Here is a 27,572-nt window from a genome sequence, read left to right on the forward strand (position 1 = left end):
ACGCCTCTCGAGGGCCCGGCACGGATGCCTTCCACAGCCCTACCCAAGGGCCCGGCACAGACACCTCAGACAGCCCTTCCCAAGGGTCCAGCACAGATGCCTCCCACAGCTCCACCCAAGGGCCCGGCACAGATGCCTGCGACAGCCCTTGTTGAGCGTCCTGCACAGACACCTTGGACGAGGGTCCAGAACGGATGCCTCCCACAGTCCCTCTTTGGCGACAACTTGCTCGCTGGGGACCTGAGATAATCCCCAGCCCCAGCTGCTGCCAGCCCCATGTCAACCAGGCGCCCCAGAGGAACAGCACCAAGGGAGGCAGCTGGCTTCAGGAAGGGGCGCATGCGGTTGTCTGGGACACGCAGGGCTGCAGGCTGGACACTCACGGCTGATGTCCTTGAGTCTGAAGCCCTAGCTGGAAGCCCAGGCAGTTTCCAGGTTGCAGCCTCGAGGGGCGTTCTTTCCCCAGGAAGACCGAACCTGGCGGATGCACCCACCCTGTGAGGAAGGGTCCCCCGCCAGACTCAACAGGCGACTGATTTAAGTTTGTCTCATCTAAAAATAGCTTTGTAGCAACACCCGGGCTAGTGTCCGGCCAGGCTGTGCGCTGTCCGCCACGTGGGTGCTGGAGTCACAGCGCAGGCCCCTCGCCCCTCGTCAGCCTGGCCTCCCTGGGCCGTCCGGCATCTTTCACACATGGGACTATTTTTGCCAAATGCTGCACCCCTGGGCCTCAAGGCAGAGAGTCAAGTTTGCACCATCTTTCCTGTCTCTTCGTCGGGCAGAACATCGACCATGCAGAAACTCACCTGTGCTTCCAGAACTGCCTGGTTGCCCCGTGCACTTCTGGCTCCAGGCCCTGGCATGGGGCTGGGGTAAGGTCAGGGCCAGAGGTGGCCCTCGGAGCTTTGAACCCAGAACAGACAGCCGCCGAGACCGGCAGGACACTGAGGAGGCGTCGAGGGGCTGAGCAATGGTTGGACCTGGTCCCCATGCCTGTCCGGCAGGACTCCCAGGCCGCACAGTGGCCGAGGAGGCAGCTCCAGGAATGGGCAAGGGAAAGGGGAGTTGTGAGGCCGCTGGGAGGGGCCTCAGAATCAGTCGGGAGAGGGCACCACTGAGCTCCAGCCCCGCTGGCCCCTCCTCCCGGTCCCCGCCTCTGCCTCTCAGCGCACCTGGTTCCGCCTCCAGGCAGCAGCGGCATGGGACGCCGGCAGCGCGTGCCACCACTGTGAACAGCCACCCAGGCGCGCTCTGCCTGAGAGTCTCAGGGGCTGTGCTAGAGGCGCCTCTGGCCGTGGTCCTCTCATGGCTGGGCTTCCTAGCCCCCACGCTGGTGGGTGGGGTTCGGGTGCGCTTGAGCTGGAGAGCAGAGGGCCTCTGCATGTTGGGGTGAGCCCACCAACAAGACAGGAGTAGCCTTCTGTAGACTCAGAAGCGCCTCCCCACTCTCCTGTCGGAAGCGAGTTGCAGGTCCCACCTGCTCCTGGGGGTGGGGGGCACAGCTGACTTCAGGAGCCCAGCTTGAGCCACCTCTCAGCGACCTTGGTGAGGGGCGGCTCACCTGTGGAGGGCTCGCCTGTGAAGGGACATCCCCAGACTTGGGAGTGGGTGGCAGGTCGCAGGCGGGCCAGGGGTGGGGAGGGGATGTGGGGCGGCTAGGCGGGCTGGGCAGGTGGGTGGTGCCAGCTGTTGTCACTGGGCTCTGTGTCCAGCAGAGGAAGTGATGTCAGGCCTGCCAGTCATGAGGTTGGCAGCACTGCCCCAGCCTGGGGTGGGGACCACCCACTGTGGTGGCATCTGGGAGCCAGGGTCTGCGTGGCTGTTGCAAGCCCTGAACCGCCCTGCCCCAGCCAGCCTCAGAGGTCTGGAAGCGATCTCTACTCTACAGGGTAGGGACCAGCCCTGCCAGGCTGGAGCCACAGGGAAGCCACATGGCCACACGTCCGAAACACAGGAGGGCGGCCCCAGGGGTGCTGAGGCTGCCCTGTCTGGTGGGAGGGCTCGCAGCCCCTGGCGTCTGCTGAGGCTGCCCTGTCGGGTAGGAGGGCACACAGCTCCCAGTGTCTGTGCCATATCTGTCCTGCCACTGCCTGTGTACAGCTCCCTGGCTCTCCCAGCTCCAGGCTGGGCACCTCCGCCAGGATGTCACCGGGCAGCTGACTAGGGCTTAGCCAGAAATGGAGGAGCAAGGCCAGGAGCAGGGGTCACCCCACTCTCCTCTCCTTTCCTTCCCAGTGGGGTCTCCTGCGAGTGCTGCCCGGGTACAACTCTAGGGAGCCAAGAGGGGCCAGTTAGGGCCATGGAACCTGGTTGGGCCAGGGTTAGGGCATTAGGGCTTGGATAAAGGTTAGGGTTAGGGTTAGGATTAGAGTTACAGTCACGGTGATGGTCAGGGCATACGGGCTAGGGTTAGGGCGTTGGGGTCAGGACCATGGGTTCTGGCTAGCACTGTGGAGACGGCCGTTTCTATCACGCAGGAATTGAGGATTCCGCCATTCCAACCCCAGATTCGAGGGAGGCAGGGGTGTGGACGGTACCATGCCTCAATCCTCACAGCCTCTGTCTCCCACTGCCCAGGCTGGCCAAGAAGTCCTGGTTTGGGAACTTCATCAGCCTGGAGAAGGAGGAGCAGATCTTCGTGGTCATCAAAGACAAACCTCTGAGCTCCATCAAGGCTGACATCGTGCACGCCTTCCTGTCGGTGAGGCCACAGGGCACCGGGGGAGGCGGGCAGCCCTCCCAACCCCACACCGCCCAGCCCCGAGAATCCAGGCTCTTCACTTAGACAGGACATGTCCACGCACACAGCACAGACGTCCGCTCACCCGTGGGCCTGCCTGGCCGCCTTCACTGGACAGGCGCTGTCTCCTGCCCGCCCTCGTGAGGGAGGGGTCACTGCCCATCTGGGGTGCTTGGCCTGCGGAGGGAGTCAGGGCTTTGCTCACTGGTCCCCAGCAGCCCTAGGTGTGTGCCGGGCAGGCCTGGGCAGCTGGCACGTGAGGCAGAAGGCAGGCTCCGGCTGGGTGGGTGTCAGAGGGGGACATTTCCATCAGACTCAGGGAGAAGCCCTTGTGAGGCCATGGCCCCAGGGACCCGTGGGGCTCTGCTGGCCCTCAGTAGACACCCCCAGCCCTCAGGTGTCTCAGTTTCCCCGGTCTCACCCTGCCCTCGGAGGACGGGTGGCTCTCCACAGAGTGGTCACGCTCAGGGTCTTGGGTGGGCTTCATTTGTCTTTGCTGGGCATCTTTGGGTTAGGAGGAGCAGAAAGGCCCTAAAAGCCTCAAATGGAGAAATTTTGTTGCCAGGACTCCAGCACCCAGTCCCATCAGGACGCCCCTTCCTTGCCGGCCCTGCCCCATCCTGTGCTGCTCCTAGCGCCCAGGCATTACGGGGGCTGCCCCCCACCCGCCTCCCCCACCGCCCCCAGCCTGCCTTCCCAGGGCTGCTGTCCTGCCCTGTGCTCACCACTGCCCAGGCGCCCTCCCTGGCCCCAGGATCTTGGCAAGATCAGGCTGTGGCTCGCTGCGGCGGCCTCTCTAGCTAGGGGCTGGCCTCCACCCCACCGGATGCTCTGCCCCTGGGCAGTCAGGCCACTGCTGTCTTGGCTGCAGCTGAGGTTCCCTTAGCGCCGTGGGGACAGCTTGGAGCCCCTGCAGAAGGCTCCAGGGCCAGGAGAGCCCAGTGCTGGGCAGGGCAGGCCTCAGGCTGCACTTGGACCCTGGCCTCAGGGGTCTCAGCGTCCCCGTCCCCACAGGCTGCTCACTTCCTCGGCCTCCTCTCTCACCACATCCCTTCATGCTGCCCCGGTTGCCATGGCCAATCTCAGACTCAGCAGTGGCCTCAGCCCCTCCCCATGCCGGCCCCAGTGAGGCGGCCGTGTGCCAGCCTGGGCCCTGTGCGCTGGGTGGCCCTGAGTTCTGCTTCCTGCAGCTGCTCCCTCGGTACTGTGGAGCCCACCCAGCCAGTGCCCAGCACCATAGGTCCCACAAGCAGTGGGAGTCCCACGAAGCCCCAGCAGGAGGGCACGGCCCCAGCCCCGCCCTTGCACCTCCCGCTCAGTGGCAGCTCCCAGACCCCCCACCTCCCACTCAGCTCCACCCTGGACCCCCACCTCAGGCTGCAGGGGTCACCTCCCACCTCTGTCTTTGCCCTTAAGGCTCCTCTGTAAGGTCCTGGTCGTCCTGTGCTGTGGCTGCGTGAGAAAAGCCTGGCAGGGGCTTAGCTGTCCCCGCTGAGTGGACCAAAGCTTTGGGGCGGGCGGGGGGTTGGAAACGCCCCTCGCCCTGCTCCGGCTGTCTCCAACCGCACTGTGCCCCTCACAGAAGCAGAGGTGCCTGGGTGATCACAATGTGTGCACGGTGGGGCTGGCTCGCCCCAGGGCTGCCTCCCCAGAGGGCCAGGGTGGGACCTGCCAGGCCAGCCATGCTCACGCTGCTCCCTCTCCACAGATTCCCAGCCTCAGCCACAGCGTCATCTCCCAAACGAGCTTCCGGGCCGAGTACAAGGCCACGGGGGGACCAGCCGTGTTCCAGAAGCCGGTCAAGTTCCAGGTTGATATCACCTACACGGAGGGTGGGGAGGCGCAGAAGGAGAACGGCATCTACTCCGTCACCTTCACCCTGCTCTCAGGTGAGCTGGCGCCCCCAGGGTGGCTCCGGGCCCAGGCCCGTCCAGGGCATAACCCCCTGTCTCCCCTAGGCCCCAGCCGCCGCTTCAAGAGGGTGGTGGAGACCATCCAGGCCCAGCTGCTGAGCACACACGACCTGCCCGCGGCCCAGCACTTGTCAGGTGAGGCGGGCTCAGCTCTGGCCAACCTGCGGCCTGCGAGTGGGGCGTGGCCAGCTGGTGCTGCGCGGACGGGAGGCGTGAGGACCCGGGCGCAGCCTCCTGGCCCCTCTTGACGGACGCCCCCACCTCCCTGCCCCGAGCTGTGGCTGCACCCCTCAGGGAGCAGGGCCCCTCCCTGGCCCGGCGGGACCACCCGCCTCGCCTCTGCACGCCAGGGACATAGGGCGCAGCCGCACCACACTGAAAGGCGCCTCTTGTCCACTGTAGAACCCCCCCCACCAGCGCCAGGACTAAGCTGGGGTGCTGGGCTTAAGGGCCAGAAGGTGGCCACCAGCTACGAGAGTAGCCTCTGACGCTGGCAGGTAAGGCGCCCAGCCTGTGCTGGGGCGGGGAGGGGCTGCGGGCAGGTCCTCGGCGGAGCCAGGCTGGCCCTGAGCAGGGCCCTCCATGCCCACCCACAGGTCTCGGCCCTGGACAGGCCAAGCATGCCCCGGGCGGCACATCTGCTAAGGAGCCAGACACAGGGCAGCCCGCACAGGCCCTGGGAGAGCAGTGACAAGGCCCTGCCCTCGGGGCTCCCCGCCATGGCACCCTAGGAGGGCCGCGGGCTGCCTGACGGGCTGTGACTTCTCATCTCTGCATACTTCCTGACAGCCCAGGGCCGTGCCTCCAGCAGGGCAGAGGGGCTTGAGCCCAGCCAGAGTGGGGGCTTCACCACAGCCTGATGGGCTCATGCAGGGGAGGGTTGCCCCCGCCTGGAACCACCAGGGTCTAGGAGCCCGAGGGTCCTTGCCACTCGGCATCTGGCAGGGAGGGCTCCCCCCACTCCCCTGGGCCCATGTGTGGTGGGGGCAGGGCGGGGCACTGGGCACATGCATGGGCCTGGTCTGTCAGCAAGGCGGTGTGGGTGTGCCTCTGAACAGCGGTACAGCGTGGGGGCGCTGGGCGTCATGTGGGGGGAGCACTCGGCTGGACCCTGGGGGTCCCCTCTCCCAGCCTGCATCTCCGCAGCTCTGTGGCATGCTAGGGTCACCTCCTGTGTTTCCGTGTGGGGTCCTGGAAGCCAAAGAGGGCCCCCCTGCCCCTCCCCGTGACATCCTCATTCCATCATCATTCCATCACCTGTGGGAGCCCCCCCAGAGTGTGCTTCACCCTGCTGTGGGCTGGGGGCTGAGGTCCCCAACAGCCCTGGCCCTAACCAAAGCCCCAGTGGGTGGAGGAGTGGCCCCCTTCTCCTGATTTTGGGAGCCAGGCTGGCACAGCAGGCAAGGAGGAGCAGGGTTCCAGGTGCTCGGCCCCGCAGGTACACGTGGCGCCGCCCTACAGCGGAGGCCATGCCGTCGGCCGGCAGCAGTCTCTGGCTCTCTGAGCCTTGAAAGCCTTCATCTTAGGAAGGGAAACCGAGGCCAGGGAACGACAGGGCAGCCACCAAGGCCAGGGACGGACAGGGCTTGTCCGGTAGGGCAAGCAGAAACGGGCCCCGGGGTGCTGCCCAAGATGTCCCCGCACCTAAGCGGTCACCTGGGTGCCTCAGTCTGCTCCTGCGTGGGCTGTAGGCAAAGCTCCCCCAGCCTGGCCCTGCAAAGTGTGGTCCTGCCCGTCGGCACGCAGCACTCCCCTAGAGCCAACTCCAAGCCCCTCTCCATTCCTGCCCTGGACCCTGACCTCAGTGGAGCCCATTGCAGAGGCTCTTGGGGGCCTATTCTGGGCCCCATCTGTCTCCCTTTGGACTTGGGGAGCCCAGCCTGTCCCCGTGATCTCGCTATGCCCAGCCCTTCCCAGCCCTGCCCCCCTCCCACACTGGACGCTTTTGTCCAGTGAGCCCAGCTCCAAGGACGTGTGGAACGTGGCTAGCCAGCAGGGGGCCTCCTCAGGCATTGCCCACCCTCCTAGAGACTCCGGCCCGGCCGAGGGAGGGGAGGCTGAGAGCCCGCAGTGAGCAGGCACAGGCAGACCAGGGCATGTGTCCACCCTGTGCAGGTGCCAGTGAAGGCCTCGAGGGAGCAGCCCCTCCCAGGGCCTTGCTCCCACCCCAGTCCTGGCCTGGCAGCACCAACATCCCCAGGCCCAGCAGTAGGGGAAAGGGCCGAGGAAGAGGGTGCCTGCCTTGAGTTGAGGGGCAGCTGGAAGCCACAGGGCCCTGGAGCTGCCGAGTGGCACAGTGAGGGTGCAGGCCACGGCCAGGGCAGGGTTGTCGGCCCAGGGGAGGGGCTAGGCCCACCCAGGGCACCCGCCATATCCAGGCTCAGGCTCAGGCTGCTGGAGGTCCGGCTGCTGCCCAGGTGGCTCCGCCTTGTTCCCCGCCTCCGCAGCCCCGCCTCACTCCAGGCCCTGCCCCTGCACTGCCCCTTATAAGCCCCGCTCCCTCTGGCTCTGGCCCCGCCCAATGTCCCCCCCCCATGCCTCTGGGGCCCTACCCACTGCTGGCTCCGCCCCCTCCCCATCGAGGCTGTGGGCGTGCAGCCAGAAGGCCCAGGACAGCCTTTCACTCACTCCCTCCCTCCCTCTCTCCATTCTGTGCTCCAGACACCACTAACTGTATGGAAATGATGACGGGGCGGCTTTCCAAATGTGGTAAGAATCCCCTACGCTCACCTGGCACCTCCGCCTGCCACTCCACCGCTCACCCTCAGCTCGCTGTGGCTGCCACCTGCCGCCCGGGTTGTCCCAGCCTCCCTGTGTAGATGTAGGCACCCAGCAGCCCAGATGTCCCCGGCCCCATCCTCTACCAGGAGCAGCCCAGGTCGCTCCCCCACCACAGCAAGCCCAGGCGGGGTTCCTGGCCAGACTCACCTCTGCCAGGCCCTAGGATCAGGGCAGGCCCAGGAAGGGGCTCCCAAGGCCTGAAGCCAGTGAGGGTCCCACTGGTCCCACTGGTGCAGGCTGTGGCCTAGGGGAGGGGCCGGTGCCCATCCCTCTGTCCACTGGAGGCTGTGCCTGGCAGGGAGCGGAGGGGCCCACAGCTCAGGGCTCAAGTGGGGGTTAGGCTTAGGAAGTGGGATTGAGGGGCCTCCATCGACACACCTGGGCAGTGAGCACAGGGCCCCAAGAAGGGTGGGCTCCCCATTTCTGCCCCTCTTCTCAGGACTGCCCCCATCCTAGGGACCCGGGACATGACTCTAGCTGCCTGTCCCCAGCCCCCCAGCCTGCCTCCCACATCCAACCCTCCATGCCTGTCCACCCATCTGTCCATCTGTCTGTCTGCTGCTAAACTGTGTCCAAGCTGGCCAGGGGTCGGGCTTTAGGCTTCTCTGGGGAGGTGTGGTGGGCACACCCTCTCCCTGTCATCCACTGGGCCTCATGCAGTGGGGCCAGCAGCTGCCCCCAGGGTCCTACGAGGCTTCAGAGCTCCCAGCAGGCCCTTGTCTTTACGCTGTCATCTCCGGAGTTAGGGTGGGTCGGCCCTCACGGCTGCAAGGTGGGGAGGGAAGGGGGTGGGGCAGGGCCTTCCGGGCCAGGCCTTGGTGGGGAGGGAGGGGTCTCACCACCTGCCCCGAGCTTCACTTCGCCAAAGGAGCGCTGGATCCTGCGCAACAGCTCGGAGGCGCTGGGGTCCTAAGCTCCTGGCCCCACGGCGCACAGCTTCCCCACCGCACAGCCCCCAGCATACAGGGCCCCTGCCGGCCGCCGCCTGCTCACCCTGCTTGCCGCCCGCCGGTCCCCGCTCCGCCCCATCTCAGCCTCATCTCTGGGTTCTTTCCCTCGTCGAGGCCCCTTCGTTCATTTGTTTGTTTGTTCTCTTTCTCCTTCTCTCCCTTCCTCTTTCTCTCCCCCTTTTTTTTTCTTTTTTCTTTCTTTTCTTTTTTTTTTTTTTTGTCTCTGTTCTGTGTACCCAGGCAGCCCATTGAGTAACTTCTTTGACGTAATTAAACAACTTTTTTCAGACGAGAAGAACGGGCAGGCGGCCCAGGCCCCCAGCACGCCCGCCAAGCGGAGTGCCCACGGCCCACTCGGTGACTCCGCGGCCGCTGGCCCTGGCCCCGGCCCCGGAGGGGACGCCGAGTACCCAACGGGCAAGGACACGGCCAAGATGGGCCCGCCCGCCGCCCGCCGCGAGCAGCCTTAGACACACTAGCCCCCCCCCCAGCACAGCACTGACAGCGGCTGCCTCGCCGCCCGCCGCCCGCCCTGCCCCAAGTGGACCCGCGGCCGCGCTGCCCGTCCGTCCAGACTGTTCTCAGAGCCTGGGAGGAAAGGAAAGGGGCATCGGGGCCGGCCTGTGGGCTGCGCCACCCGCGCCCGCTCTCTTTTCTCTCTCCTGTCTCTGTCTCTGCCTGTCTCTGACAGCGTCGCTTGTTTCCACTCTGATACCAGGAATTATCCCGAAAAGTTAACATGTCACCTCCACGAGGCCATCCTCTGTGACCGAAGGCAGCTGCTGCGGACCCGCCCTCCCTCCGCTCCTGCTGTTGCTGCCGGGCAGTGAGGCCCAGCCCAGCGCCCCGTCCACCCCGCGGCAGCTCCTCGCCTCAGCTCCGCACGGCCCGTGGGAGGAGGGCCAGGCTCCCGGTCACCTGACCCCTCGGCAAGATCAGCCTGCCTGGCGGCCTTCTGGGGCCGGGACCCCCGGTGGGCAAAGTAGCCACAGAAACAGACCCCGTCCACCCCGTCCACTGCCTCCACGCCGCACCTGGAGGCCTCCTCGCTGGCCCGTGCCCCGCCTCCCTGGCAGCGCCGCCTCCGTGTAGTCTTGGCCTCCTCAGGCTGCCTCCCGTCCTCTCATCTCACCCGCGCCTCCCTTGCCTCATCTGGGGCGGCTGTGGGCTCTGGCACTCCTCTCTGGCTGAGGTGGAAACAGAGAGACCCTGGGGTACCAGAGCCTTCCCGGCAGGCCAGGCCGCTGGGCTGGGATCAGTGTTATTTATTTGCTGTTTTAATTTATGGATTCTCTGCAACTCTGTTCAGGGAAGGGCGGCGGCCACATCCCCTGCCGTCTGCGCGTCTCAGGCAGTGGGGGGGCTGGGGCCAGGGCGCCCTCTGAGGACAGAGCTGGTGGGGCGCGGGGGGGGCTGGCGAGCTACTGTAAACTTTAAAGAATTCCTGCAAGATATTTTTATAAACTTTTTTTTCTTGGTGGTTTTTGGAAAAGGGTGTGGGGGTGGGGGCGCCGCTGGGGCAGAGCCAGGTCTTGTGTTTTAGTCCCTTGCTCCCGATTCTTTCTACACACACATCTAAAGACGGTGCGGTTTGCTCTGTCATGGGTTCCGTCTCTCTCTGTGGAGAAGCAGCTCCATCTCTATGGGGGCTTGGGGCAGAGGGGCGGTGTCTCGTAGAGGGCGGCAGCGCCAGCGCCCCTCTGTCAGGCTGGGGCAATCTTGGTTTTGTGTCCAAAGGTGAAAGGGTAGGAGAAGGCCCTCAGCTGGCCCTCCCCACACACAGGACGGCAGGGGCACTGTGGGGCTTTTCTTATTAAAATGAAAAAAAGTTGGAAAAAAAAAAAACAAAGGACAGAAAGAGTCGGTGGCGCTCCTCCGCAGGGCGTTCTGTGCAGACCGAGGCCCAGGCCCACCCTGCCCAGTGCCCATCTCCGTGCTTCACCCCAGCTCCAGCTTCTGTGTTCCCTTCCACCCATGTGCCCGGCCCTCCCAGGCGGGCACAGCCCGGGTGCAGCGGCCATGGGGGGCGGCGGGTCTGATGCATGCCTCTGCCGTGGAGTCTGTCTGCTTCGGTGCCTGCCCCTGCCTCCCACCCACCTCGTGTATAGATTTTAACGCTTCTGTTAACATTAGACCTCTGCCACAGGCTGGGATTTCTATACATAAGAACAAAAGCAAACACCTAGGACAGCAAACGCCAGGCGGTACAGGCGGGAAGGGGCTCTCCACGGAGATCGAGGACACGAAGCAAACTGCCTCTTGCTCGCCTTCCCCTTTTGTGCTTCGGACACACGCGGACTCCAGCAGGCGCCACGGAAATGGGCAAGCCCCTGCAGTGTACCCCTGTCATAACTGTGAGCAACTGCAGCTCCGGAACAATAAATCCCTTCCGCAAAGACAGCGACGCAGGTCTTCATCTGGGCAGGGCGGGCGCGCAGGGCTCTGTGACAGCCCGGGACAGCTTCTCGTTCCCCACTTGCAGCCCCTGGGCTGCGCCAGTGTGAACGCAGCTACCCTCTGCCCAGCTGAAGAGGGCGAGATTCCGGGCGGCCAGGGTCAGAGGTCACTTCCAATGTGTGGGGCCATCCCCCGAGGCTGCCCCAGCCTGAGGCGGGCTCCCATTCAGGGCCAGGGCCTGTGCGGAGCACTCTTTGCACGGCACCTCTGCCACCCCACAAGGCCTGCACGGGCCACCCAGGGCCTGGGCCTTTTCCTGGAGAATGAGCCGCCTTCCCATTCCTTACTTGGGAAGGGTCCGGATAGGGTGCCATGACCCAGCCTTGGGAGTGAGGGGCCCAGGCTGAGGACAGCCCCTGGAGCTAGAGCGGGGATGGTCCCAGCCATACCTGCCACAGAGAGCAGCCAGGGCCGTGGGCTCCACTGGCACGACGCCCTGGCCCAGCTGCCCCTCTGCCACCGCAGCAGAAGGGCGAGCCCAGGCCCATGCTGTGTGAGGCCAGTGGCCGGGAGTCCACCGCAGCCTGGAGGAGGCCAGGAGCCGGCCTCAGCAGGGACCAGGCAGAGACTGCGGCGTCCACAGAGCTGCCCTGGGAGGCCCACGCACACTCCCCTCCCATGTGAAGGACTCAGATGCGGCCGGACTGCACCCAGCTGTCTATCATTGGAGCAGGTGCTAAGCAAATGGTGGCTGGGGGGAGCGGGCGGGGGGGGATGACGATGGGGTAGGGGCCACATCCCTGGTCTCAGTCCAACAGAAGCTAGTAGCTGTTCCACCTCCATTGTGACAAAACGTTCCCAGACATTGTCATGAGTCTCCTGGTAGGGGACAGAATCACCCCCAGGTGAGAGCCACTGCCTGAACTTCAAGCTGTGCCTGTGCCCATCTCTCTGGAGGGAATCGGGGGTCACCATGTTTGTTAGGCTTAGTAAGCTCAGGGCTCCGCTCAGAGCCCAGGACAGAGGGAAGCTGAGCCGTCCTCTGTTTGACCCTGGACTGCCAAGTGGCTGAGCTCACAGGAGGTTGGTACCCTGAAGAGAAGGCACTTGGGAGGGGCCCAGGGAATCAGGATCCATTCCAATCCCTGGATTACAGTTCCCCAGTTCATTTTAACAAACAGGCTGAGGAAAGGAATTTGGCTGCTACAGTTCAGTGAGGCACAGGACAGTCTGTGGGGCTGCAGGCTACTGGCCCTGGACCGGAAGCCTTCCTGACCTGTGGTCCTGCACCTGCTTCTCTTAGAGCGGCTGACACACACTCTCCTGGTCCCCTCTAAACATTCACGGTGAGAAGTCAGTCTTCTCAGGCACATGACTGGAGGCCCAAAAGGAAACAGTGTGTCAAGAGCCCTGCCAGCTCCCCACTGCTCAGGAAGGGGCTGTGTCCTGCAGTCCCACTTCTGACACCAAGCTCTCTTGGTTGTAAGTAACAGAACCCAAAGTGAGCTAAGCCAGAATCTGCTGGTTTATATGAAAAATGAAAACAAATATGGCAGGACCTCTGACGTGGCAGACACTAGTCTCACTTTACACCAGTCAGTCCTCACATTTCTATGAAGAAATTAAAATGGAGATTGAAAAAGGATGTGGTGACCGGTCTGCCCACCTAGAGGATGGCTTCACAGTCCTGGTCCTCAGTTCCCAGGTGGCTAATCTGATGGGCACATCTGGGCTCAGAGCCTGCCACGGCCTGGCCTGAGAGCTGAGGCCCTGGTGAACGAGCCGACTGGTGAGCCCACCCATGGGATGGCAGGTGGGTGGCGGGGGAAGACAGTCTGACCCACCTCCTGCACAGGACGCAGGCGGGAGGTGGGTGCTCCAGGGAGGGGCCCTGCACACAGCAGTCCAGGCCTAGGTCTGCTCCGTGGGGAGCCTGCCCTGGGCTTTTCCATCAGCTGAAGGCAGAGGCACAGAGCCCCAGCCTCCTAAGCTGTAAGATGGAACAATTCCTGGTGTCACAAAGCCTCAGAGCTTGCAGGAGGCTGACGCCCGCGTGCCAGCTTCAGGGTGGGGCGTTCCAGCTGCCCTGCTCTCATCCCCTGCCAGGGAGCTCACCACAGGTGGCCTGGCCCTGCCTCCCTGTTCTGCCTGCCTCCTGCCCTCCAGTGGTGTGGTGCCCAGGCCCTCTGCCGTAAGTCCAGTGCCTCCCCACTCACTCCAGTGACTTCTCCCCATCCCACCCCAACTCCCCACCACCAACCCAAATCTCTTGGTGTGATTTGGCAAGGGGTCGGGGTCAGCAGACAGCCAGAGAGGAGGAGGCCGGCAACAGGAGGGAGAACCAGTGGCGACCTTCCAGGCAGCGGGGCCTGCTGGAGATTGGGCAGGGCTGACAGACGTGCAGGGACCACCACCCGGGGAGCCATGTTTGTGCCAGCCAGACTGGCACAGTCTACACTGTGGGTCTCACGCCAGGGAGTTGGGCCCTCTTGTGCACCTGCCCCCAGGACCCTGTAAGAACGCCTTGGCCTGCTTGGTAGATGCATCGTCCCCTGTGGTTTCCTATCACCGCCATAGTTAAGTTACCGCAAAGTAAGAAGCTTAAAACACCAATACATCACAGTCCCAGAGTCAAGGACTGGGCAGGTCTCACTCAAGGGGTCTCCCTGGTCTAGAATCAAGATGTGCTCCTCCTGGAGGCTCCAGGGGAGGACCTGTGGCTGCCTGCATCCCGTGGCCCGGGGTCTCCACCTTCGCAGCCAGGAGTGTGGGTAGAGCCTCCTCACAGCTGTGTCCTGCGCATCCCAGCCTGCGTCCAGCTTCCACGATGAAAGCCTCGTGCTCTCACTGGGCCCAGACTATCTCTGCCTCTCAAGGTCAGCTGATTGCCTTAATCCCATCGCTGCTTTCATTCCCCTTTGCTGCCGGGTGGCACGTTCACTTCCATGGGACTAGATGTGGACATCACCGGTGGTGAGGGATGTCTCAGGCCGACCGCAGTACCCTCCCACTCTCACTGCTTCACACCCGTCCCACGTGCAAACGCATCCCTCCCCTCGCGGCCCCAACAGTCTCCACCAAACACAGCACCCAGTCCAGTCACAAACCTCACGTACAGCTCATCAGCTCACAAGTCGCAAGTCGCACCCTCTAAGCTACCCGATCAGGTATGGGTGACACTCTGGGCATTCCACCCTGGGGCAGTTTCCTCTCCACCTGTGGACCCCGAAAGCTAGAAAACCAGTTACCTGCTCCCAAAATACAACCAGAGAACAGACGCGGAATGCCAGTCACAGACACTCCTGTTTTCAAGGAAAGTTTGGCTGGGTGTGATGGTCCAGCACTTTGGGAGGCTGAGGCAGAAGGGATCACCTGAGCCCAGGGGTTCAAGACCAGCCTGGGTAGTGAAACTTCAACTCTACAAAATATTTCAAAATCAGCCGGGTGTCGTGGCTCGCACCTGTGGTCCTGGCTACTCAGGAGGCTGAAGGGGGAGGATCACTTGAGCCGGGAAGTCTGAGGCTGCAGTGAGCTAGGATTACCCAGCACTCCAGTTTGGGTGACGGTGAAATCCAGTCATTTATACGTGCATACACACACACACACACGTGACACACAGAGAAAGCTGCAAGGTGCCTGTGTCGCTGCTCCCAAGAAATCCAAAATCCAGCTGGGCACATTTCCTCCGTCCCAGCAAGACCTGGCAACTCCTTCTGTGGGTCCCGACTGCCTCTGTGCTGACACCTCCACCCTCAGGGCCACACTGTCTTTTTATGAAATGTGGCAAGTGTTTGCAGCTGAACAGTTTAGTCTGCTTCCTGCCTGCTGATTTTTGGGGGCCCAAGAGCCTTTCATCACATCCCCTCTGCCTCAGTCCAAGCCAGCCGAGTTTCTGATGGTGTAAGAGCCCCTTGTGGTTCCCACAGGGCTTCACTGGATCCACAAGACCCAAGGCTCGTCCACAGACCTCCCACAGCTGTCCCTGCTTTCAGCAACTGCTTGGGTGACCCGGGGCATCCACCAGCCACAGGCTCGCCCTCCTCCAGGAGCTCTTGGTATGGCCATTACTCCGAGCACACATTCCTGACAGTCAATCTCCTGACATCAGCATCTTCAGCTGAGAATTCCCGACGGCAGGGTGCTCACCCCTCTGCTAACGTCCTTCCCTCACTCAGTGGCCAACCTGAGCAGCGCAAGGGGCCCAGGCTGACCACCTGCGAGTGCTGCCCGCACATGGCAGCGGGACAGAGTGCAGCTGCACCTCTGCCCCCATGGACGGGGCTTTCCCTGGCTCCCGTTCCTTCCTTTCCCTCTGAGCTCCCACCTGCACCTTTAATCCCACATGTCCAAGGACGGGTGGGTCACAGCAGCTCTGACTCGTCTCAAAGCCCAGGCTGGTTCCTCCAAGCCCCTCGAGTCCCACTCGCCTCCATCCTTCTACCACCTGTTTAACAACATCACGGGCTTTTTCTATCACCCTCAAAATTCTTTCAGCCCAATTCCAAAGCCACTTCCACCTTTCTAGGTGTTTGCTACAGCAGCGCCTCATGCCTAGAACCAAAATCTGCCTTCATCTCCTGTTGCTGCAGTTGCCATGAACTTCGTGGCTGGAGTCAAAACGAACTTACCTCAAACGGACCTCACCGGGCTAGTCTGCAGGGCCGGTTCTTTCTGGGTGCCTTCCTTTCCCAGCTTCTAGGAGCTGCCTGCACTGCTGACTCAGGCCCTTCCCACGCCACGCTGTCTTCCTCCGCTGCCTCCCTGCTCAGTGCCCTTGGCTCTCCTGACAACACTGGGCCCATCCAGAAAACCTCCCCATCCTCAGGTCAGTGACCGGGAACCTGATTCCATCTGCAGCTTCCATCCTGCTGTGCTATCTAAGGAGACAGTCTCTTAGGATTAGGACACGGATCTCTTTTGGGGACCATCATTCTGTCTTTCAGAACACAGACCACAGACAGAAACTGAGTGAGCCATGGTTGCAGCTGGGGGTGAGGGCTGAGCCCTCAACACTGAGACCCCCCTCAGTGTACAGGCCTCCTGTTCACGGAGGGAAATGGAGGCAGAGGCAGGAAGGCTTGACCAGGACTCCAGGTCTTACAGCAAGAACCCATCCCAGTGGAGGACAGTGCACAGCACAGTCCCCTCAGCCCAGGAACGGGACAGGTCCACCACACAATGGCCTAGCAGCAGGCGCCCACAACGCCCAGCGCCCAGCGCCAGCCCTCATCCCAGGCACCCTTCCCAAAGGAACTCATGCCCGCGACTCCCACGTGCCCTGGGGACCCTGCAGCTGCATCCTGATTGTGAGACCGGCACGAACGCGCGCCCTGGACACCTCCTAAGGCCGTCCCGCAGGCTCCACACATGTTCCATCTGAGGCTGCCTTGGAGGCTCCAGCTGGAATCCCGGTGTCCTCCTAGCCCCTTCAGCCCCAGTGGAGCTGGCCCCCAGCCCCCTGTGCCCCACAGCACTCTCAGTCCAATCTTCCACCCGGCCTCTGCTCGGCAGCCAGGCCCCAGGTTCGCCAGCACACAGCGACCCAGGCTGTGTGCCCGGTTGGCTCCCTGTAGCCTCAGCCAGGAGCTCCCTGCACACCCCAGCCGGGGCCTCAGCCAGAGAGGGTGGCCCCACCAGGCCACCTGCCCCTGTTCTTGCCCTCCCTCGCTGGCGGACCTCCTTGCTACCTAGCCCAGCGCCGGTCCCTGCCTCAGGCTCCTACACTCAGCCCCTTCAGTCAAGTTCTGTGGGTGTCCTGGGGCCTCCACTCGGGGTCCACGCAGAGCATCAGGAGACAAGGGCGGGTGGCACCCAGCAGGCCTCTCTCTGGGAACTGGGTTTGGCTCCAGGCACTGACTCACCATGCGGCCCAGGGTCACGGAGTCAGTGCGGGCCCTCGTGGGGAGGTGGTGGAGCAGGCGGTGAAGGCCTTAGGGTACGCGTGGATGTCGGATGAGATGCCCCCAGCTGACTCCAGCCATGTTCTGAGAAGCCCAGAGGCTGTCAGCTTTCGGGGTGGGAGGCAGAGACACGGCAGGGGAAGGGCCTCTGACCTGCAGCTTGGTCCCTGGGAAAGCCAAGAAGGGGCCTGTTGGCCACAGCTGCATCATGCAGGCTGAGCCCGAGGCCAGGGGAGCACCACGACCTGGGCAGGCCCCACTAGCTAAGGGGCGGGGGACGGACTGCCCGAGGTCACTGTGCAGCAGGCGCCATCGGCAGGGGCCCACAGTCCTGAGGTCTGAACCAACCAGGCCCTGACCCTGGAAGCCCTCTCTTCCCACTGCTCAGCCCACTCAGGTCTTGATAAGCTCCAGGCTTCAGCTTAGGGCCCCCCTCCCTGCAGCACGTGCCCACCCACTCCCAGGCTGAGGACACAAACCTGCTTGCCCCTGGGCCACGCTGTCCCGGCCAGGAATGGCCCCTGCGGCAGAGCCACTGTTTCAGGCTGGCCCAGAGCCCTCTGGAGAAGATGTCCCCAGCTTACTGCAACCACACTTGAGGGTCCCCGCCACCAGCATGGGGAGAGGTGGGGGGCTGAGGCAGCTGGGGAGAGTGAGTGACACGGGGTATGTGCTGCCTCCATGGCACCTGCAGGCTGGTTGTGGACCCTCGCAGGCAGTGAGGGGCAAGTCTGCTCCGACCCCCACTCTCGGGGCAGCCTCCGGGGTGCCTGCTCCTGGGGCTGCCCACCAAGCAAGTGGCCGGGCTGCCCACAGTGTGGGGGGGTCACCGAGACGCTGAGATGCACACAGGCTCTGACCTGAGAGAATTCTTTTTATTACGAGTGAACAGATGAACTAAGGTAAGCGGGTCTCAGCCTTCTGCTGGTGCAGCATCTCCACGCAGGGCCTCAGCCCCGTCCCGGCCTTGCCTGAGGACTGCACCATGGCCGTTCCTTGGGCATGGAGGAGGCAGCAGGAAGGGGTGACAGGAGCAGGAGCAGGTGCAGGGCACCCCACACCACAGGCCTCCCCCACCTCTGAGCTGCCAACAGCCAAGACTCCTGGCGAGGCCGGGAGAGGAGGGGCGAGAGGGAAGGAGGGTCTCTGTGAAAGCAAGCCCCACCCCCAGAGCAGAGCAGAGACCCAGGTCTGCAAATCACACCCTCCCCCCATGAGTTCCTCCTTTGAGGCCAGCAGCACCCGAGGGAGGGCAGGGGCTGCACGGAGACCAGAGAAAGGAAAACCCCACAGAAGAAAACTCAAAGCATCAGTCCTATGCGTGTCTGCTGAACGAGTGAACGGGCCCAAAGGCTCTTCTCTACAAACGGCACGCATCCATCCGACGGGGCCACAGGACACGGCCGGGGCCATCTGCGTCTGTGCAGCCCACAGCAATGCAGCCCAGGGCCCTCTCAGACCTCACCACACGCGTGCCCAGCACATGTGTGCACACGCAGATGCAGGAGAGAACACACACCACCGTCTCTTTGCACACGTGCGCCCCTGTCCGGCCCGGGGGGCTCATCTCTCCTTCACGTGGTTCTGTGCTCCCGGGCCCCCGCTGCCAGCCCCATCCCCGCTGCCCCCACTGTGGACCCCGCCGGCCCCGCTGCATAGCACCTCGGTGAGGTCGTCCATGATGGCGGTCTCTTTGGGGTCCAGCAGGTTGAACTCCCGAGCAAAGAGGATGAAGTGGACGTAGAGCGTGTTCAAGTGTCCGTGCAGCTCCAGGGCCAGCGTCTCCTTGAAGTGGGCCCAGTAGATGTGCGCCAGCACGTGGAACAGGTGTCTGCAGATCTTCCTCACCAGGGACTCAAAGGAGCTGGGGAATTCTCTGCCTGGGGAAGGCCACCGTGTCACAAGCTGCAGACATCCCTTGGCCCCAACAGAGGCCAGGCCCCTGGCACCCAGCCTGGTGGGTCTGGTACCTGCCACCCACACCTTGACCCTGCTACCCTCAGGGCCTACAAAGCCCCAGCAGCAACAGCTTCTGCCCATCAGCAGGCACCACAGGGACTTGCCAACCCCGGATCTGGGCTCCTGAGACCTCCCTGCGAGCTCAGGCTCCGGAGGCTGCACCTGCCCTGAGGGCTGGGCACTCGTTGGGCCATCCTGGCCACCTCCTCAGGAAGGGGCCTGTGATCGGGCACTCGGGCCCCCATGTCTCCCTGATGGACACCTGGGGCCCTCTCCTGGGCCAGGACGGAGGTGGCGATGGTGGCACAGCCCTCTCCTCTTGTCCCCTGCCGTCCCTCTGGCAGCACGGGAGTGGCGTGGAGCCCCACTACATCCCACCAAAATCTGGACACAGGCTCGGCGGCTGATACCCAGCCCAGGCCCCCAGAAGCTGAACGGTGAGAGCAGCATGAGCGGCAGAAACCAAGAGGGGCCCAGTGCAGCCGCATGGCCCAGAGGGCCAGGGAGACGGCCCTTGGCCCTGGCTGGGCTGACCCCTGCCCAAGGGCTCCGGCCTCACCCCACAGCCCAGGTGGCTCCATGCTAAGCAGGGGCTGGGGTGGTGCAGCTGCTGCCCTCCGTGCCTCTGCCCCTCCCAGCACAGGGGCTTGGTCACTTGCAGACATGTCCTGAATGCTCCCTGCCCCGCCACGAGGATGACCGCCCAGTGCTGGGGGAGACGAACCGTATTTTGTGGGGAACACGTCCTCATCCGTCACCAGCTTCTGCACGGAGCTCATGACAAAGTCAACGTACTGCGGGGCTGTGCACTTGACCTTCTTCCCCCGCTCGTCATACCAGTAGTACTGTCTGTGGGGACAGAGACAAGGTCAGGGCATGCGCCCGCTGCACACCCACCCAGCCACTGGGTCCCACCTGCTCAGGTCATCTGCGGGCAGAGGCGGCGCCAGCAGCAGAGGTGTGGCAGACTCAGGTGTCTCCCTCCCTGGGCATGCACACTGTCCCCACACCCTGTCTGCGGGGACCACACTGCACTCCATGGAGGGGTCTGCCTGCACTGACTTAGAACTACACCAGGATCACGCTGGGGACCCTGCCAGCCACATGGCTGTACACGTGTGTGATTAAATGAAAGGGGTCATCTTCATTTTCTCCGCTTCTATATAACTTCAGTTGTATTCGTTTACACAAGTGCGTGCTGCTGTTTTTCTGTTGTATTTTAAAGGCACAGTCTCCTTCTCTTCCCAGGAAGCTGTGCTGTGGCTCGTCAGCCAGGCCCCACCCTTTGGGAGAGCCCTGCCCTGACTGCTAGAAGCCAAGCCCCTCTCCGGGGAAACCAGAGGAGGGCAGTGGTCTCTGTGGGCACCTGCAGTTAACAGCCTGGCCAGGACAGGGACCTAGCCCCTGAAGGCCCAACCCGAGGCCCCCCTCTTGCCCCTGTACACTGGGCGGCCAGTCCTCATGTGAGACTCGTGGCCCCAGAGCAGGCTGGAGTGTCCTAGGGACATGGACACCCTGGGTTTGCCTCTTACTGTTGGGTCCAACCATGACAACAAAGGTGTGCTCTAGTTCATGTAAATATAAGGTGACCCCCAGTCCCTAACACCCCTCCTCCCCCAGCACAACACCAAGACCCAGGGTACCCACCTGGCGGCCACCACCCCTCTCCCCCCGCCACGGTGCTGGGTCTCAGTCCTCCAAGGCCATGCCCACAGTGGCTGCCCCTGCAGGCCTGAACCAGGGCACGTTGGGGCCGATGCCGCAGCCCCACCCACAGGCAGTGGAGAGGGCTGTGGTGGGAGTGCTTACACCTGAGACACGGCCAACACTATGAGTCGGGGTTTCCTCCCTGAGAGTCAGCTCCCAGCTCACCACAGGTGGGAATGGACTACACAGCACAGAACAGTACTGGCCACTGAGCAAACGCCCCCTCCACACCATGGCCACAACCACCATAGCCTCCACTGCCCCAGCTAGACCGACGGGCAGTCTCCCAGTACCAGGCTCCACATGAACCGCTCCCACTCTCCTCATCCAGCCACAGTTCCTCTTGGAATGGCCCTGGGTGGGGCAGTGCTGAAAAGGATGGACCCAGGCTCCACTCCGGAGGCCGCTCTTCTCTTGGCCAGCTCCAAACATCGTACCCTGGGTTCCAGAGCCCACCAAGCACCTGGGGAGACGGCCCGAGGGCTGAGACAGGGCCACTGGGGGCTCGCCCACTTCCCGCGTAGCCAGAGAAGCCATCCTCCCAGCTGGACACAGGGCCTCCAGTGTCTCTGGGCACCCCTCTGCTGTGTCCAAGACGCCCCTCAGCCTGTGCACTGCAGGTTCCAGGGGGAGTCACCAGTTACCAAGAGGCTAGAGGATGACACTGCAAGCCCTGCATGCTGGCACCCCGCCCTCTGCAAGAGGAACAGCTACGAGGCCACCTCCCAGCACCACCAGGGCCCTAGGACAACCCCCTCCCAGCACCCACCTCCAGAACGCAAACCAGGAGCTCTCATGTGTGCCCTGTGCAGGGCTGAGTCAGGCCACCCGAAGGGGAGGTGCGGCCCCAAAATGGACAGGCCATGAGGATGGGGATGCAGTGCCCACACCTGCCTCTCAGGTGCCGTCCTCCCCCTGGGGCAGCTCTGCATGACCTTCGCGCCCACCTGCCCAGGCTGCAGGCCTCACCGTGGGCATCGCCACCAGGCTGTCAGACCCTCTGAGAATGCAGAGACAACAGTCCTTTCAGCATCTGCTCCTTGAGAACGATGTAGAGGACGCATGTCCTGGGGTTCCCAGATGGTGTAGGGGAGGCCCAGCCCCTAAGGGCCAGGCTGAGGCCCATGTTTCCAGAGCGAGGACCCAGCCAGGATGGCCCAGCACTCTGCAGGAGTCAGACACTGGCTCCAGGGACCCTGACACTGCAAGCTGACATCTGATGCACCTGGCCACAGGTGTGCGACAGGTCTCAAAACAGTGGAGGTTAGAGACGGAAACCCTTTTCCATGATGCAAACCCAGAGAAAGCAGTAACTCAGGGACACTGTGGATTGTCCCATCTGTTCTGAAAGATGGAACACCACTGTTTCCTGTACTTTTTGAATTATCAGTAAACCGTTTCTGGTATATAGTTCTAAGAATTTTATCCACACGTGGACTCACGCATTCATAACCACCATCAGGACACGCAGCGGCTTACGTGGCCCCTCACACCTGTGCTGCTGTGCCCCCAGCACCCCGGGGATGGCCCCTCAGGAATGGGCCGCAGGAAGGAATCGCACCGTGCAGATCCTCCCGATCTGGGTCCCTCTTGCACGGAGGCCCCTGGGATGCAGTCACGTGGCAGACGTGTCGGAAGTCCACGGCTCCTCACTGCCCAGACACCGCCCCTGCAGAGACGGACATGGCGTGCTCATCTATTCACCTGTGTCCCTGCCAGCAGAACAGAGTCCCAGGTGGCCACATCCTGGCCAGCACCAGTGTCCCGACCAGCATGTGGGCAGGTGGACATGGGTCTGCCCATGGTTTCAGCTTGCCTTTCTCTAATTGCTAACAACACAGGATTGCCCCAGCTGCCATCCTTATACCCTCTTTCTGCTCATTTCTTTTGCTGACAGTTGACTGGACTGTTTTGTTTTCTTACTGCTGAGTTGTGTATCTTCTTTATGTATTCTGGATATCAGTCCTTTGTGGGATGTGTGATTTGCAAATATTTTCTCTCCCAGCCTGGAGTTTGTCTTCTTTCTCTTAAAAGTGTCTTGAAGCAAAAGTTCTGACTTTTGCTGCCTAGTGTCAGGTCATAAGAATTTCCTATGGTTTCTTCCAAAAGCTTTGTAGTTTTAGATGTTTGCATGAGGCATGAGGGTTAGGTCAGTGTTTGGTTTTTGACACAAATGACTGCTTTTCCCAGCAGCATTTGTTGAACAGACTATCCTTTCTCCCTTAAATTTATTTTGCTCTTTGTCAAAACTCTGAGGGCCCCGTTTGTGTGGGGCTGTCTCCGGACTCTCCATCCACACGTTTGTGTGGGGCTGTCTCCGGACTCTCCATCCACACGTTTGTGTGGGGCTGTCTCTGGACTCTCCATCCACACGTTTGTGTGGGGCTATCTCCGGACTCTCCATCCACACGTTTGTGTGGGGGCTATCTCTGGACTCTACTGTGTTCCATGGAGCTCTGTATCCGTTCCTTCAACACTGCACACTGTCTTAATTACTAGAGTTTCACAGTAAGTCTCAAAAGTGTGAGATTCCTCTTATTTTTTCAAAATCATTGTAGCTATTTCAGTTAATTTGTCCCTCCATATAAATTTTAGAACTAACTGGTCTATACTTGAACTCTGCTGGGATTTGGATTGAGACTGCACTAAATCAACAGATCAGTTTGGGGGAGAATTTGCGTTCGGAGTCATCTTCCAGGTGATAAGCGCAGTGCGTCTCTCCATTTACGTAGACCTTCGATTTTCTGTAACAGCATTTCGTAGTTTCCAGGGTGCAGATCCTGGGAATGTCTTGTTAAGTTTATAACTAAGGATCTCATTATTTTTGGAGCTATTATAAATGGTATTTTAAATATTAATTTCAGTTTTCAATTTCACATTGCTAATATCCAGACCTATGACTGATTTGTGTGTGTTGACCTCGCTAAATTTATTATTACTTGCTACAATCCTTGAGGTTTTCCCAATCACACTATGTGTGCACAGGGATACAGCAATCCCCCCCCATCCACAGGGGATGCACTGCAAGACCCCCAGGGGATGCCTGAAGCCACAGAGAGCACCAAACCCTATATATGCTGCGCTTTCTCCTATACATACATTACTAAGATAAAGACAGGCAGATTTGATTGATTGACTGAGATAGGGTCTCGCTATGTTGCTAAGTTAGTCTCGAACTCCTGAAGTGATCCGCCGCCTCAGCCTCCTGAGTAGCCAGGATTACAGGTGTGAGCCACCACACCCAGTGTAATTTATAAACTGAGGACAATCAGTTGCAGTGAGTGGCTGGGGTCGCATCTCAGGGGGTCCCTTGCTAGTCTCCTGCAGGCTCAATGGCAACACGCTGCTGTTCCCATCCTCTCACCTTCTCCACCCACAGATCCAAGTATTCAACACGCACTGTGGCTGTCACTTTTGCAATTTCAGGTGTAGCAGCGAAATTAACGTGACTTTTTTCCCCTTTTTCACAATTTCATAAAGAAGAGATTTGTTCTTACCTTAGATCTTAGCAACCTCACACACAATCTGTTTCTTTCTACTCAGGAACTTACGCCTTTTCATCTTTAGGTCAAGGAAGCGCTTTCTGTCTTCCCTTTGGCATATCTGAATTGCCAGCATCACGCTCTTGCGCTTTGGGCCGCCTCACGTCAAATAAGGGCAACCTGAGCATGAGCACCCTGGCACTGCGGCAGTGGATCTGCACGGGGGCCGAGGCACAGCTGGGCCGAGGGAGGAGGCACGCCTGGAGCAGGACGGGAGACCGCATCACGCCGCTCAGAACAGCATGCAGTTGAAAACTTATTAACTGTTTATTTCGGGAATTTTCCATCTACTATTTTCAGACCATAGTTGACCGTGGGTAACTGAAACTGTAGATAAGAGGGGCCTATTGTTTTATTTATTTTCCAATTTGGATGCCTTTTATTCTTTCTTCTTACCTTATGGCACTACCTATCTTAGGCGAGTTCTGGTATACTGCGCTTTCCAAAGAGTTGGTCCATTTAACTCAAGCCATAGAATTCAGGTGCACAGAGGGGTTTTTTTTGCAATACTTCCGTATTATCCTTTTAACATCCACTGGGTCTACAGTGATACTCCTCTTTACATCCACAGGGTTTAGTGACACTCACTCCTTTTTATTGATCATTGCATCTTCTCTCTTATCTTTGTACCTACTAAAGGTTTACCAATTGATTACCTTTCCAAGTCATCACATTTTGATTTCACTGATTTCCCCTGTTGTTTTCAAAATCAATCTCAGTGCTTTCTGTTCTTATTTACTTTCTTCTCCTTGATTTTGACTTACTTTGCTCTTTTTCTAGTTTAAGTTGGAAACTTAGATTACTGAAAGTCGTCTTCTTTTTCTAAGAAAGCATTTAATCCCATAAATCCCCTCTAGGCACTGCTTGAGTTGTGTCTCACAAATTCTGACATGCTGTATTTTCCTGTGTACAGTTTGTTAAAATTTTTTCTTGAGGCATCCTCTCGGACCCATAGATTACTCAGAATTGTGTTAGTCTGCAAGTGTTTGGAGACTTTCCTGTTCTCTATTACTGATTTCTAGTTTAACTCCACCATGGTTAGAAAACTTACTTCGTATAGTTTTGATTTTTTAAAATTTGTTAAAGGCTCTTTTGTGACAGGTACGCTCCATTTTGGTGGCTAATCTTTGTGAAGTTGAAAAGATGGGTGTTCTGCTGTTGAGGCTGCAGTGTGTGTGTGTCATTTCAATCCAGCCGACTGGTGGGGTCATCGGGCTCCAGGCTCTCGCTGAGTTTGTCCATGAGGCTCTATCACTGAGAGGAGGGCTGCAATCCCCGGCTATCATGTGATTTCTACCCGTGTCTCCGTGCCGTTCAGTCCGTCTGTGTGCTTTGTGTGGAAAGCCCTGTTGTCTGGCGCACACACATTTATGGCAGGATTTCTTCAAGAGCTGCTCCTTTTCTAAATAGATAACCTTCTTATTCCTGGTCACTTCCTTCCTCGGAGTCTCCTTTGGCACTGACATAGCCACTTCTGCTTCCTTCTGATGTGTGTTTTCTCAGCACATCTTCTGTCCTCTTACTTCTCACCTGCCTGCACCACAGCACCTAGAGTGATGCGACATACAGGATGCTTATGCCCCACATTCCTATGTTGAAAGCTTAACCCCAGACGCAAGGGTATCTGGAGATGGGGCCTTTGGGAGGTGATGAGGTTGCAAGGGCAGAACGCTCATGAACGGAACTGGTGGCTCCGTCGCCCTGCCTTCCTTCCAGCAAGAAGACGCTGTCTGTGGACAGGAAAGAGACCCTCACCAGATACTGAATCTGGCTAATCAGACCCAGTGACGTGGTCAGTGTCCCCTTCCTGGTCCACAGTGGATCTTCACCTTGGACTTTCAGCTTCCAGAACTGCAAGAAATAAGATTCTGTTGTTCACAAGCCACCTAGCCTATCGTGTTTCGTGACAGCATCCCGAATGAAATACGACAAATGAGCTTCTTGTAGACACCAGAGAGTTGGTTCATTTTAAAAATCCATTCTCATAAGCTGCCCAGTCCCATCTGTCGATCTGTTAGCATTTAGGTTTTCCACTATTTGCTGTTTGTTGCCTCTGTTTCTCATTCCTTATGGTATTTCTTCTTTCCTGCTTTCTCTTGGGCCACTGAAATGTTTTTGTATTTCATTTAAATTTACCTATTCTGATTCTGAGTGCGTCTCTTCACATAAGCTCTGCAAGGCCTGCTCAAAGGGCTGTAACATGCACGTCAACCCCACATGCTCTCCATTGCACCCACACATGTGCTTCCACTGGAGCATAGCAGCTCTCTTGCCCACAGCCCCACAGGCCCCACGGCCACCACAGGCCCCACGGCCGCCACAGCCCCACCGCCGCCACAGGCCCCACAGCCGCCCTGGGAACGGCACTGCACAGACCCCACGGCCGCCCTGAGAACGGCACTGCACAGGTCCCACGGCTGCCCTGGGAACGGCACTGCACAGGCCCCACGGCCGCCCTGGGAACGGCACTGCACAGGCCCCACGGCCGCCCTGGGAATGGCACTGCACAGGCGCTGCCGGACACTGCTCTTGTCTTCTCGCACCATCACTGGCGTCTCCACAAATACTCAGTGGGAGGAGGCCCTCCTGTTGGGAGAACTCTGCAGGGAGCCTCTGGAACAGGTCTGCTGGCTGTGAGGGCTCTTGGTTTTGAGTGACTTTGGACACTGGCTGGATGCGGAATTCTGGGATGACCTTTCTTTTCTCCCCACACTGGAAGATGTGTGGGGCTTCCTTCTTCCTTCTGGCCTCCCAGGTTTCTAACAAGTGCCACGGTCATTCACTGTGGCATCTCGTCAGTACCAGGCCACCGCCGTCTGACTGCTGACAGAGGATGGCTGCCAAGGGCTTTTTCTTTGCCCCCAGTTCTCAGCATTTGGTTGCGTGCATCTGCACGTATCTGTGAGCCTTATTTGGGGTTTGCTTAGCTTCTTAAGTCTGCAGGTTTGTATCTTTGTGGGAAGTTCTCAGCCATTATTGCTGCAATGTGTTTCTGGCCCCGCCCCCTTTCTCCTCTCCCTAGGAGTCAGACATCAGCCTTTTTGGGACTGTCCTACAGGCCCCAGCAGGGAGGACACACGCCTCAATCCCAGGGCCCTCACACGACCCAGGCAGACTTGCTGGTCTTTTGGGTGACAAGTGGCCCTGAGGCCCTCTGAGAAGTCTCCATGTTTCTCTTAGTTTGAGTGGATTTCTGTCCCTTGGTTTGAAAGGGTTCCTGGGAAGGCATTACATGCAATTAATTCACACACATCTACTACCATCATGATGCCAGCTCCAGATGAGAAGGACCAAGAGGCACATCTGGGTGGCCTAGGCCCTCCAAGGGGATGTAGGTCTGCCCAACACCACATCCTACACTCCTCCAAGAACCCCTTTTCCAAACAAACCCAGTACCACAAAACACGCAGGAGCAGAGCCTCTGGGAAGGGTGCCAGGCCTCCCCTGCCCAGGAGCAGAGGCGCTGAGCCAGCGCTTGGCCACAGGTGGACACAAGGCTCTCGCGTAGCTCTCGGGTGCTGCCCTGCCACGTCAGGACCCATCTCCACGCCTGATCCACGGAGGCCACCGCTGTCTCACACTGAGCTTACTCCCCTCAAAGCCATAAGCACTGTCCCCATCTTCCTGGGCCATGCCTGGCTGTGACACCTCATTTTCCTGGGGAATTAAGAGAGTGAAGCCAG

General features: G+C 60.2%; 2 protein-coding genes across 17 annotated transcripts in view; one reads left to right on the forward strand and one right to left on the reverse strand.

Moving 5' to 3' along the window:
• Positions 1-18,277, forward strand: part of BRSK2 (BR serine/threonine kinase 2) — a 78,269-nt gene extending 59,992 nt beyond the window's left edge. For 4 of the 16 annotated variants that reach the window (XM_054437780.2, XM_054437781.2, XM_054437786.2 and 1 more), the window contains 8 exons: positions 2,578-2,701; positions 4,449-4,629; positions 4,699-4,788; positions 7,315-7,362; positions 9,103-11,514; positions 13,457-13,657; positions 14,708-14,836; positions 15,307-18,277. In XM_054437780.2, coding sequence (XP_054293755.1) covers positions 2,578-2,701; positions 4,449-4,629; positions 4,699-4,788; positions 7,315-7,362; positions 9,103-9,122 — 463 coding nt within the window. In that variant the 3' untranslated portion in view covers positions 9,123-11,514; positions 13,457-13,657; positions 14,708-14,836; positions 15,307-18,277. Of the gene's footprint in view, positions 1-2,577; positions 2,702-4,448; positions 4,630-4,698; positions 4,789-5,055; positions 5,151-7,314; positions 7,363-8,624; positions 11,515-13,456; positions 13,658-14,707; positions 14,837-15,306 lie in introns of those variants that run through there. The other 12 variants (XM_054437792.2, XM_054437777.2, XM_054437785.2 and 9 more) reach the window with 6 other exon arrangements.
• The window catches only part of MOB2 (MOB kinase activator 2), a 70,716-nt gene continuing 60,681 nt past the window's right edge, over positions 17,538-27,572 (reverse strand). Inside the window, exons 4-5 of the mRNA XM_054437793.2 lie at positions 19,365-19,489; positions 17,538-18,561 (exon numbers count right to left, since the gene is read on the reverse strand). Of these exons, the coding sequence (XP_054293768.1) occupies positions 18,245-18,561; positions 19,365-19,489 (442 nt within the window). The 3' untranslated portion in view covers positions 17,538-18,244. The remainder of the gene's footprint in view (positions 18,562-19,364; positions 19,490-27,572) is intronic.

This window comes from Pongo pygmaeus, chromosome 9 (assembly GCF_028885625.2).
Source record: "Pongo pygmaeus isolate AG05252 chromosome 9, NHGRI_mPonPyg2-v2.0_pri, whole genome shotgun sequence".
Classification (NCBI taxonomy): Eukaryota; Metazoa; Chordata; class Mammalia; order Primates; family Hominidae; genus Pongo; species Pongo pygmaeus.